General features: G+C 38.2%; 1 protein-coding gene across 18 annotated transcripts in view; it reads left to right on the forward strand.

Moving 5' to 3' along the window:
* Csnk2a1 (casein kinase 2 alpha 1) overlaps nt 1-17,473 on the forward strand; it is a 79,635-nt gene that overhangs the window by 27,654 nt on the left and 34,508 nt on the right. For 12 of the 18 annotated variants that reach the window (XR_015442001.1, XR_015442003.1, XR_015442000.1 and 9 more), the window contains 4 exons: nt 6,280-6,489; nt 9,375-9,486; nt 15,990-16,091; nt 16,594-16,644. Coding sequence is in view for 13 of the 18 variants with exons in the window: in XM_004840633.4 (XP_004840690.3) it covers nt 6,389-6,489; nt 9,375-9,486; nt 15,990-16,091; nt 16,594-16,644 (366 nt within the window). In the remaining 5 variants the exon portion in view is untranslated. Of the gene's footprint in view, nt 1-1,712; nt 1,825-6,279; nt 6,490-9,374; nt 9,487-15,989; nt 16,092-16,593; nt 16,645-17,473 lie in introns of all 18 variants that reach the window. The other 6 variants (XR_015442002.1, XM_087188790.1, XM_087188794.1 and 3 more) reach the window with 1 other exon arrangement.

Consider the following 17,473-nt stretch of genomic DNA (forward strand, 5'->3'; position numbering starts at 1 on the left):
TTTTTAGCTCCAGACTTGTAATATATAACTGCCTATTCAGAATCTCTTTTTGAATGTTTTAAAGCCATTTTAACCTAAAGTCCAAAACTTGTCATGAGTTTTCCTCCAAATTTTTTTCTGTCCTCATGAATGATGCCAACAGTCTATCAAGACAGAAATCAGTTACCTCTCACTTCTTACCACATTTTCCAATCTACCTACAGCTCTTGATTTTACACTATAATTTTTTTTTTTGGTAGTGGGGATTGAACTCAGGACCTTGCACTTGCAAGGCAGGTGTGGTGCCACTAAGCTAAATCCCAGGCCCTACACTATAAATTTTATTCCGCAGATTAGATTATAACCTCTAAATCCTGTCCCACACCTAAAGATTTTTTAAATGTACCTGTGGGTTGCATTTTTGCTTAAAACTTTTTTTTTGGTACCGGGGATTGAACTCGGGTCCTTCTGCTTGCGAGGCAGGTGGCAGAACCACTGAGCTAAATCCCCGGCCCTCTGCTTAAAACTTTTTAAGTGAATTTCCAGTATTCTTAGTCTACAGATATATCTTTAACTTTCTCTCTCACTGCCTTTCTTGGTCACTATTAACAGTTGCCCTTTTATATCTATAGGTTCTACATAGATTGAAAATACGGTATTCAGAAAAACAAGTTGCATTTGTACTGAACATGTTCACACTTTTATTATTCCCTAAATAATACAGTGTTGTAGCAGCTTTTTTACATATCATTTACAATGTATTAGGCGCATTATACATTGTTTTTTGTTTGTTCTTTTTGTCTTTTGAGACAGAGTCTCACTATGTAGTTCAGGCTGGCCTTGAACTCACAGTGTAGCCTAGGCTGGCCTCGAACTTGTAGCAATCCTGCCTCAGCCTCCCAAGTGCTGGAATTACAGGCTTGTGCCACCATGCCTGGCACAGTGTCATTTTATATAAAGAACTTGAGCATATGAATGGACAAAGGAAGGGAAATATATGAAAGAACCAAACTCAGAAATTTAGTCTGTCTTTGGGTTTCCTTTGTACGAGGCTGCATTTGAAATACACAACATATTTATAGAGGTACAAGTGGAATACTGTATTTGAATAAATTAAAATGTTTATCCTTGATGGATATTTTTCCTATTTTTTTACACCTCCTGTTTATCTCCATTCTTTCCTTACTGTTTTTTTATTTATCTGAAGTTGCAGAGCCACTCATGGCTCAGGAACCCGGCTTATTCTCCCCATGTTATTAATGAAGGCCAACCATTTGAAATTCATGTGAATGTCTTTAAGTGTAAACATATTATTTGGTATGCATGGCAGTAGAGTTGAGCATTGCGGGGAGGGGGTGCTGCAAAACAGCTACTTGTCCTCCCAGAGAAGAATCAGATCCACAGGTTCATAAATTAGGTCCCAGCTGAGGAAACCTAGAGCTGCAAATATTCAAACCAGTACTTGTTAATCTCAAGAGTTTTATTAGTAATTAGTCTTGTCTGATCATCACAGAGAATGTCAAGGCCTGAAGAGAGCAGAGGGAGAGTAGGTGATAAGAATGCATGTGATGGAAAGATACATGGAATGGTGAATAGGAGTTGGGGAATATTTCAGTCATGAGTCACATGGTTTTCAAGTAGAGGTATACATTTCACGTCCAGTGATGAGTTAGCACTCGGAGACTGGGATTAAGCACAGTTTCCAATTTTTTTGTTTGTTTTGTTTTTTTCAGACAGGGTCTCACTATGTAGTTCAGGCTTGGCTTCAACTCACTATGTAGACCAGGCTGGCCTCCAACTCGAAGCGATCCTCCCGCCTCAGCCTCCCAAGTGCTGGGACTACAGGTGTGTGCCACCACACCCAGCAGGTTCCAATCTTTTAAAGATAAGTTTCTGCGTAATCATTTTCACTATGGAGCTAAGACATAGCAATCATCTAATTCTAACTTATATATGTTTGATGTTTCTAAATTCTTTCTGGAAAAATCACCTTACTTGATCTGCACTTTAGTCTTCAAGTGTAGTTGGACAGGTTATAGAAGTGATGAACCAAAACTGAGAGAAGCCCAGCTGAGGTCCTGTAGCCATCAGGGATTTGGAACCATGAAACTAAGCTGCTTGTATTGTCACCCTAATGTATCTTTTTAGTCCCATTTAGTAAATGTATGTTGATTTTACGTATTTCTTAAGCTCTTAAGGAAAGGGTTTTGAGAGCTACAGATGAAGGATATCAACCAGAAGAGTAGAATGTCTGTAAAAGTGTATAGCGACTAAAGAGAAAGATGCTGTCTCTCAGAAGCTGAGAATTTAAAAGTTTAGTATTAAAAGTTCTGGGCTGGGGATTTAGCTCAGTGGTTCCGCCCCTGCCTTGAAAGCACAAAGTCCTGAGTTCGATCCCTGGTATCCTCCCCCAAAGTTCTAAATTCCTGGGAACAGTATTTCTGTTGGATTAATACTATTGTTTATACTACTGCTGTTTTTACGTGTATTACCACTTTTATTGACTTATTTTGCTGCTGTCAGTGGAGTTATAGTAGTCATAGAAAAAGTGAGTAATACTGTAGCCCAGATGATGTGTCTTTGGGAAGAAAAATTATAAGAAAAAGGTCCTGCTTTCTGCCCTAGTACTTGCATGACTTAGTTGTTCTCTGGCCATTTAAATGAGCTTATATTCATAGGATCCTGAAGGTTTACATTAAGCAGAAGCAAGTTAAGAGTTTCTTGGGTGGGAGAATTCATAAATAAACGCATGGATCTTTTGATCTCATGGCTGTTTGGAGGCAAGAGCACTGGTATCATTGACTGTCAAGGGATATAGTGTTAATGCTTTCCCCCAATTCCAATCTTTTTGTTATTCCTCTGAAAGTGTTAAGACCCTAAAATCATGGGCTAATGGGTTTTCTGCCTTAACTTTCTTAGTATGGTATCCAAATTCTGGTTTAAGACCTTGGAATGACACAGGTCTCAGAGATTTCAAATAAGCAGAGTTTATTAACACTGAATTCTAACTTCAAACCTAGAAAAGGTAAACATGCTTATCTCTATTTTAGCCAGACCAAGGAGGTGGGATTCTTAGCTCCTTCTATGGTCATTGGCAAGATACTTAATCTTTCTTTATCACAGTCTCATTTGTAAAATAGGGATAATGGCAACTTCCTCACCACTTCCTTATATGGTGAGGATTAAATGAAATAATCCTTACAAAGCAATATTAGCACATAATAAATACCTGTAGGTGTATTATTGTGTAAATAGCTTATGTTTATGTGACAAGAAAGATCACTGTCATAAGATAGTGACAGAAACTTAGTTTTTGGTCACATCTTTTAAATACCTAATGTGTTTTGGCTAAATTTCCCTTTTGGACATCAATTTTCATATATCCATTGTTTTAAACTTGTATTGGAAATAATTTCAAATTTACATAGCAGACTATTAAAATAAATAATAGTATAGAGGTGACACCAAAAGCATAGACAACAAAATGAGCAAAAAACTTGAATAGTCATTTCCCCAAAGAAGACATACAAATGACCAATAAACATAGGAAAAGATGCTCAACATCCTAATCATTAGGGAAATGCAAATTAGAATCACAATTAGTGAGATACTATTTCACATCTACTAGGAGAAATTAGTGCCCTGTACACTATTGGTAGGAATATAAAATAGCAGCTGTTTTAGGAACACAAGATAAAGAAATTCAACATAGGATTACTAGGATTACTCAGCAATTCTATGTCTTGGAAGAATTGAGAGCAGGATCACACACACATACTTGAACATCTCCATCGTCATATGATTATTCACAATAGCTAATGGGTGGACATCCATCAACAAATGGATGGATAATCAAAATGTGGTTTATACATAAAATGGAATTTTTTTTGGGGGGTGGTACCTGGGATCGAACTCAGGACCTTGCCACTTGCAAGGCAGGAGGTGGAACGACTGAGCTAAATCCCTGGCCCCCATAAAATGGAATTTTATTCAGCCTTAAAAGGGAATGAAATTTTGACACATTACAAAGTAGATGAATCTTCATTACATTGACTAGGCCAAGTGTAAAAGGACAAATTGTTTTATTCCACATGTACGAGTTATCTGTAATAGTCAACTACAGGAGACACAAGATAGAATTATAAATCTAAGTGGGCGAATGTGGGGAGTTAGTGTTTTAATGGATACAGAATTTCAGTTTGAAATAGTGAAAATTTCTAGAACTAGATTTTTAGTGATAATGCACAACAGTGTGAATGTATTCAATGTCACTAAACTGTACACTTAAACATGGTTAAAATAGTTTCATATTATGTATATTTTAATACAATTTCTAAAATGTTTCAACAAATACATAAATGAGTATAGAACAAAGAACATCTGTATCTATCCCTTAGCCTAGATTTACCTATTACCCCTTTTGTTTTATCATTCGTGAGTGTGTTCTTGTGTGTACACTATATATACACGTGTGGGCACATGTTTTTCCTGAACATTTAATTTAAGAATACATTATGTACATCATCACCTGTTTATTTAACTATGTGGTTATATGTTATTTGTACATTTGTACAGCACTTCAGTCTGCCATTTAAATTCTGGTTTTGTCAGTGAGGATAGTCTGCAGTAAATAAGGTATTGCATTTAATTGTCATGATTCTATAACTCTTTAGCCTCCCTTTGTCTTTTATGACGTTGATAGTTGATATTTTTTAGGAGTAAAGACCTCATACAACCTCATCTCTTTTTTTGGACACAGGGTCTTGCTGTGTTGCCTAGTCTGGACTAGACTGGACCTTTTTTGGTGACAGGGTCTCTATGTAGTTCAGCTGGCCTTGAAGTATTATAAACTCCAAGCTGGCCTTACTCCTCTTGCCTCAGCCTCTTCAGTATTGCAATTATAGGTTGTGCCACCACACCTGGGCATGGAGTCCAACTTTGATCCTCCTAGCTCAACCTCCTAAGAAGCTGAGATTACAAGCTCACCCCACCCCAGTCCCCTTTTAAGATCCAGATGAGGTAATATACCTGTAATCCCAGCACCATTCAGGAGGCTGAGGCAGGAGTATTGCTAGTTGAGGCCAGCCTGAAGTACACTATGAGGCTCCGTCTCAAAAAAAAAAAAGTTTTGTTTTTCTTTTTGGTGTTTACTAATGATTAGATGGAGGGTTAGGGATTCTAAACTAGAAAACTGTAAACTGCATAGGTACTGATGGCCTTCTCAGATTACCACTTGAAGGCTTAGTACATTTTAAATTAAACACACAGTAAACAGAATCAGCTAATACCTTAAGAATTTTAGAGCACAAAGACAAAAAGATTGGAAAGTCAGGGAAGACATCTGCTTTGATTTGATAAAATTATTTGATAGAAATCATATTTCTAAATTTTTACTAGGTTTCCCTCAGTCTTAATTTTAATTTACTAATTTCCTTCAGTTTAATTAGGTCAGCTAATACTTATGACTTATTTGTTTGTTTGTTTTTTGGTACCAGGGATCAAACTTGGGTTACCAGGGAACTTTGGTACCAGGGATCGAACTCCCCAGCCTTAATAAGTATGACTTATAATACCAGTTTTTATTAAGCTCATTCATGTATTAAGTAAATAAAATTACTGCCTTTTACTTTTAAATTTAATGGAATCAGGGCCGGGGATTTAGCTCAGTGGTTCCGCCACCTGCCCCGAAAGCACAAGATCCCATAAGGTCCCGAGTTCAATCCCTGGTACCAAAAAAAAGAAGAGTTCTAAATTTAATGGAATCAAGTATATCTTTGAGGTGTTCAAATGTCTACTAATTAGTACATAAGGTCCCCCAAATGTTTTGGAACACTAAGATGACATTGAATATATGTGAGAAAAGTCATTATTCCTTTCCTGTTTCATCACTTATTTGAGTTAGACAGTTGGCCTCTTGGCCTCTGCCCCTACTTGACTGCTCTTGTCAGTACCTTCTGTAGAGTGGGTAAATGGTTTTGGTAATGCCAAGACATCTATCCTCAATGCCCAGCTTTACCTTCCTGGTTAATCCTACAAAGAACATTCAAACATTCCATGCAGAAGTTACAGACTGCTTTGCAGAATATGATTAGGACAAATATCAGTTTTAATATATCTCCCCCTGAAGTTAATAGGAAACACTAGTTGATATAGTTGAGATGTAGTTGTTGATTAACAGATGAGGAGAGTCACATATATCTGAGACTGTTATTATTTGGAAAATGAATATTTTTTATACTTTTTCTTCCCAAGTACTTAAAAAAAATAATTTCTTGGCCTTTTTGCATTTTGTTTCTGCAGTTTGAAGAAAATCGGTCTGAAACAAGGTCTTACCCCCAGCTGCCTCTGAACATAGTGTTTGACAGATCTTCAGACATCAAGTTCAGCTTTGTCTGCCAACCTGTCTGACATGTCGGGACCCGTGCCAAGCAGGGCCAGAGTTTACACAGATGTTAATACGCACAGACCCCGAGAGTACTGGGATTATGAGTCACATGTGGTGGAATGGGGGTAATTGTTTCCATTTACTTCACTATACTCATTCAGAGGGCTGAATCTTGGGGGTTTGTTGACTAATTTATGTTGGTAAACCTTCTTGATTCTGCTTCTCCAAACCTCGGAGTTGAAGCCCAACTTTTGTTTTCTTGTGAGCTGCAGGTTTTGTTCTATAGTAAGGAACCAGAGTGGCAAGTTAACAATTTTGATGGGCTTACCATTTAAAAATCATTTTAATCTCTGAAATTTTTCTCTTATTTATATATTCTGTACCTGAAGTTGATAACAAAGATTTAACCTATCAGCCTGCTTCTCAAACTAAGGACATTACAGATAGGTGAAAATTGATACTTTAGCAATTTTGAAAACACAAAATTCTTACATAAAGCGTATTTTAGAATTGGAAAATGTTCTCCTGTGATACTAAAGGATGGAACAGTTTTCCAAAAAGCTGTCCTCTTTTTGATGAGAAGCAAAATTAAATCCTTAAACATTTGCCCTTAGCACGAGACAAGGGAATTCAGCCCAAATTCCATCTTGAACAGTGTAGTCTGCCTGAACAGCTGTGTTTGCCCTCCTAATTCTCTGTGCATACTCATTTGAATGTTTGCATTTCCTATCCCAGTGTGGCATGCATTTATTTGATCAGATCATACTTTTCATGATAAAAGCATTTTGACATTCAAGGGCAAAAGAAAGCAATTTGAAAACTCAAAAGATACAGCTCTTGTATATCAAATTTTATATCTGACTTCGTATGATCACCGTAGCCTATTTAAAGACTCCATAAATTGCCATAGGATGTATTTTCACCTAGGTTATACCGTGATTCTTAAACAGAAAGTACTTTGTCTTAGAATGAAGAGGTACTATGTACCCTAAAGATTTGATCAAGACCCAGTGGTACAGTACCAATAAATGTTATCACTCTCGATAATCTAGTAATTCTCTTATGTCACAGATCTTGAGCTGTAGGTAATATTTACATTTAACTATAGAAATCTCAGTCATTGTCTTTACATTGAGTGCTTTGCACTTCTACTTAAATGGCATAAACAGCCCTTTAAAGTTTTTGACATGGTGCCATTTGCTTGTTTGTGTTTGTTTTACATGCCTTCCTGCAGAAGACCTCAATGAGAACTGAGGAAAAGGTTTCGTCCCATATTCCTGTCAGGATTATTACATTGTCCATTTCTCTTGTACCTTTTGCATTCTCTATTCATCTTTTTCTTTTTCATGCTTGATTTTAAACCTAGGGCCTCCTGCATATTAGGCAAGTGCTCTACCACTGAGTTACGTCCCAGCCCTATTTGCTTTTTTTTTTTTTTGGTACCAGTGATTGAACTCTGGACCTTGTGAGCAGGCAGCAGCACCACTGAGCTAAATTCCCGGCCCCCTATTTGCTTTCTTTTTAGCTGCTAGAAGACAGTGAATGGCTTTTAGTACGTGTTGGATTCTCTTAAGGGTAAATGGAGAGTCAGGGATTTAGCTTAGTGGTTTCGCCGCCTGCCTTGCAAGCACAAGGTCCTGAGTTTGATCCCTGATACCAAAAAGAAAAAAAATGAGTAAATGGAATTTAGACCTTATTAAAGGAATCATGTTTGTTATTCTTTAGGGCAAAGTCATCTAAGTTGGAGGGGAGGGAAAGTTCTGTTGACATGTTGACATTTCCCTTATCCTTTATCTCTATGACCTTTGATATATATATATATATTTTTTTTTTGGTGCTGGAGATCAAACCCAGGACCTTGCACTTGTAAGGCAGGCACAGTGCCACTGAGCTAAATCCCTGATCCCTGACCTTTGATGTTTATTGGCAGAGAATACGGGTAAAAGTAAAGAAAGGGCCCTAACTATGATTTATGATGTGTATTACGTTTGACAGACTGTATTGCATGGATGATCCTTAGAGCTTGCGCTGGAGGGCAAGTGGGAGGTAGGGCTTATATACTTGAAAGCAATTTACTTGCAAAGAGGCCCATTAAAAAATGAGCTGTTTCTGGGGTGGGGTTTTAGCTCAGTGGTGCTGCCGCCCGGCTCGCAGGTGCAAGGTCCCAAGTTCGATCCCCATACTAAAAAAAAGAGCTGTTTCCAAAGTATACCCTAATTGAAGTGTTACTACAGTGTATGTGGAGTTCCTACTAACTGCCAACATCGGTCCAGGAAGAACAGGGCAGGAAGGTGTAAAAATTATTCTCTTAGGGCTGGGGATTTAGCTCTGTGGTTTTGCCACCTGCTGCACAAGCACAAGGACCCGAGTTTGATCCCTGGTACCAAAAAAAAAAAAAATATTCTCTTAAGGGCAAGTGGTCTTTTACTTGAGACAAATTTTTTTTTTTTTTTTTTTGGTACCAGGGATGAACTTGGGACCTTGTGCTTGTGAGGCAGGAGGAGGAACCACTGAGCTAAATCCCCGGCCCGAGACAAATGTTTTTAACAAATTCTAATACAATCTGGGTGGTTTCCCATTAGGGATGTAAACAATTTGCAATTTGAAGGAATAATTGAAAGCCAAATTTTTCTCTTTCTGGGATTTGATGTATTTATTTTTTACACATGTTTTTTAAATGGCCTAAGTTTTTAAAATACCCCCCTTATGGGGCCAGGGATTTAGCTCAGTGGTTTCGCCACCTGCTGCGCAAGCGCAAGGACCTGAGTTCAATCCCCGGTACCAAAAAACAACAAAAAAAGTACCCCCCTTATGTTATTCCTATTAGTGAAAGAATTTTATAAGTTTCATTGATGCTTGGTAATGTGAAATTCTTTTTTTCTCTCTCTCTCTTGGTACCAGGGATTGAACTCAGAACCTTGTGCTTTCTAGGCAGGTACAGCGCCATTGAGCTAAATCCCCAGCCCTAATTTGAAATTCTTTAATTTTGACTCTGAATTTTTGTCCACAGAAATCAAGATGACTACCAACTGGTTAGAAAACTAGGCAGGGGTAAATACAGTGAAGTATTTGAAGCCATCAACATCACAAATAATGAAAAGGTTGTTGTTAAAATTCTCAAGGTGAGTACAAGACAGACAGTTTCAGAGGTATTTGAAATATAGATTTTTTGTAAAAATAGGTGATGTCTTTTTATAAGTCTCATTTAAAAGGCCTTTGGAGTGCTTTAGGCCCTTCATTTTATTACATCCTCTAAAGTCAAAAGAATAGATTGTACTTACCTGACAGATCAGGAACTGAAGCAAGAAAAATGATTTGACTCAAGTCATACAATTAGGTTGTGGTAGAGGAAGGGAGTAAAGATACGGTCTCCTCAATTTGGCTAATATTCATTTATTGTATTTTTAATTACAGTCCATGTTTTTTTTTTCTTTCTTTTTTTTTTGTGGTACTGGGAATCAAACTCAGGACCTTGCACTTGCAAGGCAGGCGCGGTGCCACTGACCTAAATCCCCAGCCCCCCATGTTTTTATTTTCAATAAATAAGAGATAACCTTTCTTTGTAGGGACGAGGAGTCACAAATACCAGCATTAAGGGGTAAGCAGATGACATCAAGTATAGCTAGTCTAATGTAATTGCCCATGCTTTAGATTAGTGAGTGATGGGGATTAAGGCAAATGGGGAAGCACATAACTTGGAGGAGGAGATTGCTGCTTCTCAGTTTGAGCTGACCATTGTCCTGTAGCAATACAAGTCAGTGTTGGTTGATACTCTGTTTTACGAACAGAGTATTTGTATTTGCATATGAATTCTGATTTTTCAGTGTTAGCTCAAGATTTTTTTTAAACACTGCAGGGCAGATGTAATTTTGTTACTGTACTGTGTATTATCATGTACTAGGAACTTAGCTCAGATCTCTTTACCACAGGAACATTTCCACTCATCCTAAGAGGCAGAAGAAGTTCCCCACTTTTTCAGTTCATAACACTTTTTTCATCTCAGTTTTGTTTGTTTGTTTGTTTTGATACTGGAAGTTGAACTCCAGATCTTCCACTTGCCAAGCAGGCATGGCGCCACTGAGCTGAATCCCCGGGCCCTTGGTAATTTTTTATGGTACCCCTGAGTCAAAACAAATTTCTAATAGTACGTAGCTACATCTAAATAACTATTTTACAAGTTTGTAGTCACTTTAAAATTATATACTTTCATTAAAAAGAAAAACTAAGTCACTACACAGCTCCTCAGATCTTCGAATTATACTGGACACCATCACTGATTTTCTGTGTTCACTTTTTTTTTTTCCAAGCATTTGCTTTTTTGTCATATTGACAAAACTATTGAAAACCCAGCTTTATTAAAAATAGATTCACAGCTGGATGTGGTGGCACATGCCTGTAATCCTAGCATTTGGGAGGCTGAGGCAGGAGGATCACCATGAGTTCAATGCCAGCCTAGGCTACATAGTGAGACTCTCTCTCAAAAACAAAACAGAATAGATTCTCAGAAGGACTGTAGTTCAGTCTGGAGTCAGACACGCTACCGTTATGCCACAAGGCCAGCCAAGACTATAGTTCAATCTAACGTTGAACCTATTGTCTGGCAAATATCAAATATTGTTGGATGAATTTTCCTTAAAAATTTAAAATATCCCATAGTATTCTTGTGAATTGGCTAGAGTGCCTCATTTGAGAACCACAGAGAACCAAGGAGTTCAATATTTGTAACACATGTAGAAAGAGAACTAGGCTAGAAATCAGAAACTTGGATTTTAATATAAACTAAAAGCAGTTAACCATGGAAGTTCATCTGTGAAAATGAAATAATGTGGTTTTATGTACTTTTCTCAGGGTTGTTATAAGGATCAAATACAGAAATTATGTACGGAAATATATTTGGAGACTGAAGTTGTTTAATTGTAGGGTGGTTTTCTTATGGAAAGGCATATGATAGAATGAAATAGCATATTATTGACAGCCATATGAAAGGCATATGAGGATCTGTAGTACAGAAGAGGCTGGAAGTTCGGAAAAGCTCCTCACACTGGTTTCAGGCAGAATGAGAGGAGGATTTGGGTAGGTTTTGGTGGGGGAGTAGTAGGGAAGGGAAGCATTTTCTAGGATGAACCAAGAGGAAAAGAAAGAAAGAAGTGAGAGAAAGAACAGGCAGGTCCAACCTGCAGTCCACTTGCCCTCTCTTTATTTTTTTCATTAAGTTTATTGGTACATTTTAGGTATACAATACAGTTACAGTCATCATTGGGAACTTATACCTTTACATGACATATCTTGGTTCTTATTTTTTCCCCATTCCCCTGCCCTCCCTTTAACCCCTCCACCCCTCCCTGTTTACAAAAACTCTGTTTCCATTTTTTCCTTTTCTCATATTTTTTCCTTTCCCTTCTTTCCTTTTCCCTACCCCTTTACACCTTTTCTTCCTATTTCACATCAGTTATATATTTTGATCCTTATTTACACTTTTAGTTTCTCACACCAGAGAATCTATTTGGTATTTACACATGTGTGTCCTATTTATTTCACTTAAGAGTATGGCCTCAGTATGCATTCATTTAGCTATAAATGTCTCTAGTTTCTTGTTCTTTATGGCCGAGTACTACTCAGTACTCCATTTTATAATTGTACTCTTTTTTTTTTTTTTTCTTACCAGGGATAGAACTCAGGACCTTGCACTTGTGAGACAGGCCGCAGCACCACTGAGCTAAACCCCCAGCCCCATTTCTCCATTTTATAAATAAACTACATGTTTATCCAGTCTCCAGTTAATGGGCGATTGGGCTGTTTCCAGGCTTTAGCTATTACATACTGTGCCACTATAAACATGGGTGCGCGTTTATCACTGTGGTATGATTCTTTTAATTCTTTTAGGAAGATACCCAGCAGAATAATAGCTGGGTGGGGCCCGGGGATTTAGCTCAGTGGTTCTGCTGCCTGCCTGGAAAGCACAGGGACCCGAGTGCGATCCCGGGTACCAAGAAAAAAAAGAAAAGCTGGGTCAAGTGGGACCTCTAATCCCAGTTTTTTGAGGTATCTCCATACGGATTTCCACAGTGGTTGCACCAGTCTGCACTCTCACCAACAACAGAGAAGGGTTCCTTTCCCCACAACCCCTCCAGCATTTGTTATTGGTTGATTTCTTCATAGCAGTTCTTTCTGGGGTGAGCTGGAATCTCATTGTTGTTATCTTCTGCATATCTTGAATGACCAGTGATGTTGAACATTTTTTCGTATGTTTATTTGCTGCTTTTATTTTGAATTGGGTCTTTATATTTGGGGGGGGTCTGATTTTTTTTAAGTTCTTTATATATTCTAGATAGTAGTCCTTTGAGGAATAGCTGATAAATTTTTCCCCACATTGTAGGTTGTCTCTTCATGCTGTTGGTGGTTTCTCTTACTGTGCAGAAGCTTTTTAATAAGATGAGATCCCAGTTGTTGATTCTTTGTTCTAGTTCCCATGCTACTGAGGATTTGTTCATAAAGTTTTTTCCTATGCCAGTGTCTTCAAGAGTTCTACCTAACTTACCTTCCAGCAAGTTTAGTGTTTCTGTTTTAATATTTAGATCTTTAAGCCACTTGGATTTTAGTTTAGTGCATGATGAAAGATAGGAGTCTAGTTATAATTTTTGGCAGGTTGAAATCCAGTTTTTCCAACACCATTTATTAAAGAGGCTGTCTTTCCTCCAGTGAGAATGGTTGGCTCCTTTGTCAAAGAGGATGGTTGGCTGAGTATGTCTGCAGTTGTTTCTGCATCTTCTAATCGATTCCACTGATCCTGGGGTCTTTTTTCTTTGCCAGTATTATCACAGTGGCTTTGTAGTATACTTTCAAGTTGGGGAATGTGATACCCTGTCATGTCTTTATTACCCAGAATTGCTTTTGCTATTCTAGGTCTTTTCTGGTTCCAAATGAATTTTTGGATTGTTTTCTCTAGTTCTGTGAAATATACTGTTGGGATTTCAATTGGGATTGCATTGAATCTATAAAGCAGTTTTGGAAGTATGGCCATTTTCACTATATTGGTTCTTTCTACCCAGGAACAAGGGATGTTTTTCCATTTTCTTATATCCTCTTCAATCTCTTTTCAGAGTACTATAGTTTTCAATGTAGAGGTCTTTTGCTTCCTTTGTTAGATTGATTCCTAGATATTTCTTTTGGATGCTATTTTGAAAGGGATTGTTTCCCTAATTTCTCTCTCAGTGAGTCTGTTGTTTGTGTACAGGAAACTTGCCCTCTCTTTTTAATGTTATAACAAATATAAACAATCAAAGTTTTGTTACATACATTAATTATATATTTTATATGTGGCCGAAGACAAGTCCTCTTTACTCAGTGCAGCCCAGACAAATAAACTAAAAGCTTGGACACACTTGAATTGTAGATATCATATGACCATACATGAGAGATGGACTTGAAAAGGGAAATTAAATTGGTGAAGTCCTAGAAATCTAATCTTTGCATTTCCTTCTGGTCTTAAAAGTTACGATTTGGGCCAGGGATTTAGCTCAGTGGTTTCACCGCCTGCTGCACAAGCGCAAGGACCTGAGTTTGATCCCCGGTACAAAAAAAAATTATGACTTTATACTCTAGGTAGGTGGGCGCTTATTGTTTTTGAGTGAAGGGTGATTTAGAATTTTTTTTTCAGCTCAGTTTTACTAATTGTACTGTACACTGCAAGTATGAGTATGCAGTAGGTGACATACTTACAGGTGAAGTTCTTTCATAAACTGTATTTAAGGGCCGGGGATTTAGCTCAGTGGTTCCGCCGCCTGCCTCGCAAGCTCAAGGACCTGAGTTCAATCCCCGGTACCAAAAAAAAAATAAATAAACTGTATTTAAAATTTTTCATCTCTCCCTATTCATCTAATAATAAAAGTTATACTGATCACATTAGAGTATAAATCACCTGCGTGGTCTGTAATGAACCAGCTCTGTAAATTTATAGATTAGAAGGATTCTGTAAATAAATTTTATAAACAGTAGCTTTTTGCCATCAGCCAGCTGTTGGGAAGTAGTAACTTGGTAGAAAATAGGAAGTGGGTTGATGTGTTAGTCTTTGGATGAGGAAAAGGTCTCTCAGGCTACCAGATCAAAAATATCTGACTAGTTGGAGCAAGAAAGAAAAACTGATCATGTTGCTTTCCAGCTAATGTGCTGAGTTCTAATAGGAGCAAAGATAAGGAAACCATGGATTAGTGGGATATGGTGCTGCATACCTACAATCCCAGCACACTAGGGGCCTGAGGCAGGAGGGTCCCAAGTTCAAGACCCAGCTGGGCAACTTGTCTCCCTGAGACAGAGACATTATCTCAGAGAAGGACTGGGAATGTAGCTTAGTGGTAAGCACCTGCCTAGCATGTCGGAGGCCCTGGGGTGAATCCCTAGTACCACCAAAACAATTTTTTTTTTGAGAAAGGGGGTCTGGTTTTTACCTTTTTGATGTGACAACTTAAAATTACACGAGGTTTGCATTATATTTCTCTTGGGCCAGTACAGGTACAGATGGAGCAAAATCCTCAGAAAAATGCAGATTTCTACCCAAAACAGATGTGGAAAAAAGATGGGTGAAGACAAAAGAATTTGGAAGACAGACTATGTAGACTCTGCATAGCAGTTTGTTTTGGGGGTTGGTTTGTTTGTTTTGGCTTTTTTGATTGTTTTGAGACAGGATCTTGATGTATAGTCCAGACTGGCCTCAAATTTGTGGGGATCTTCCTGCATCAGCCTCCCAGTGCTGGGATTGCTGGGAATATATGCACACGCCACCATGCCCAGCTGTGCATAGCAGTCTTTTAAAATGAAGGGATTTTTTTTTTTCAGTACTGAGAATTAAACTCAGGACCTTGCATTTGCCAGGCAGGCACAGTGCCACTGAGCTATCTCCCAGCGCCCAAAGAGATTTATTTATAAGCATTTTGGTAATAATGCAAACAGATCTTACTATGTATTATGTCCCAGCCATACTTTGGGTCTTTTCAGGTATCTTACTTGATTCTGGTTGTGTGTTTGTTACTCCTTTTACATGTAATGAAGGCCTAAAGAAGTTATATAATTTACTCATAGGCACATAGCAAGCCCATTGAAGGTGGGATTTACATGAAACAATCTGACTCAAAGACCCACTTTACCTCCAGGTTATTCTAAACAAAGACAGTTTGAGTGTCCTTGCTGTTGGCCCTGATTTCCTTCACCTTCTGTAACATAGACTTAAGAGGAAGAAATAAAAATGACTCCCATTATAAAGGGTTTTTTTATTGCTATATCTTAGTATTGCTAACCAGTTAAATTGCTAGTAAGTAAAGTTTTGAAACACAACATATTAAGACTGTTAATATGGGCTGGGGATGTAGCTCAGCACAGTGCCTGCTTGGCAAGTGCAAGGTCTTGAGTTCAATCCCCAATATGAGGGGGGCTGTTGATGCGTTAATTCTGTAGAGCTCTGGTTGTTGAAATGGAAATCTTTTTTTCCTTTAATTTAGCTTTTGTATCTGCAGAGTTACCAGCATAGTGCGAGGAGAAGAGAATTCAGAGAGAAGTCTGAAACCTTCATATCTTATACTACTTGTTGAAATGTTCTGAAATTTTTTTCACTGGTACATTTTTACCCTTTTAGCCAGTAAAAAAGAAGAAAATTAAGCGTGAAATAAAGATTTTGGAGAATTTAAGAGGAGGCCCCAATATCATCACATTGGCAGACATTGTAAAAGACCCTGTGGTGAGTATCATAGGCATTAGCAAGGCCCACTAGGCCTGAGATAGACCCGGAGCACAACTGACCTTTCTGTTCCCCCAACTCTCAGCATTAACTCCTGCTTTAGAAGTGCTTAATCCAGCATGCCATTTTAACTAGCTTAGGTCTTTCTTTCAAAGAGACCCACAGACTATTTCTTATTCTTCTAGGCTAAGAGACTGATAGCACTGGAAACTGAAATGTCTTAATCCATTTTGCAAACTCAGGTCCGATGCTGATGGGCGATGGGCGCATTGTTGGGCTGCCTAGAGCCTGGTGAGACTTCAGCTCCATGTCTTCTGTTTGAAATCCATCCTTAAAATGACCTAAGTGGTGGTGATCGTAGCGGGGAGGGCTTATCACAAAAGAGGGTTTCTTACTACTGAGGCGAGGCCTGCCAAATTCACCATGCAGCATCTGCAAACATTGTGCCTGCCCAAACTGCCAGTTCCATTACTAATGTGTGTGTGTCTTTTTTTTCCCCTAGTCACGAACCCCCGCCTTGGTTTTTGAACATGTAAACAACACAGACTTCAAGGTATAACATATAGCCAAATATTTAAAGCTATGGGGTTTTTAGACCACATAGAGAGCCATTTGTGGATGATAGGATTAGAAGAACTTGTTCCTCACTTGTTTTAAAAGAACTTTTCATCCTTACATTGCTAAATCATAAGATAGAAAAGGTCCTGTACAATAGTGCTCATTTTCCATATAGTGCCCATTTATATGGTTAGTGTTTTTTTAAATGACTACATATATCTCATCACTTTCGCCACTCATTGAGAGTTTCTGCTCATGTCCACCCTAATAAAGGCATCAGTACATGTTCACCAGGATCTGGCTGCATGGCAAGTTACTTTAAGACAAGGATATTCAAGAAGAAATATATTGTGTATATAATAATAGAAACTGCTTATTCCTTAGAATTTGTCAAAAACACTGGGCGATACACCCCACTACCACCACCATTGAAGCTGAGAATTGAACCTAGGGCTCCATTCATGCTAAGCAAGCAGTCTTGTCACTGAACTACTGTGTAGCCCCTTGGGCTATAGATCATAAAAGGTGGAGAATGGGAAAGGATGATGTCAGATTTCTGCTCTAGCACGTGTTCAGTAGCCTACTGAATTTCAAACATTTGTTAATTCCAGTGTAACAGGAGAATATGGGCACTTTCTTAGAGTACAAGTTGTAAAGGTATTTGACTTGCCTTTGCAGTAGTATCAAGAATGTTATGTATCAATAAGTGGAAGAACTCTTTTGTTGAGAAAGGAAGGCAGGAGGATCCCCATGAGTTTGAGGCCAACCTAAACTACATAGTAAGACCCCATTGCAAAAAACAAAAGGGGAGGTGGGAGGAATAA

The sequence above is a fragment of the Heterocephalus glaber genome, unplaced genomic scaffold (assembly GCF_053883595.1).
Source record: "Heterocephalus glaber isolate CG9 unplaced genomic scaffold, H.glaber_assembly_v1.0 deba00001532, whole genome shotgun sequence".
In the NCBI taxonomy this organism is placed as follows: Eukaryota; Metazoa; Chordata; class Mammalia; order Rodentia; family Bathyergidae; genus Heterocephalus; species Heterocephalus glaber.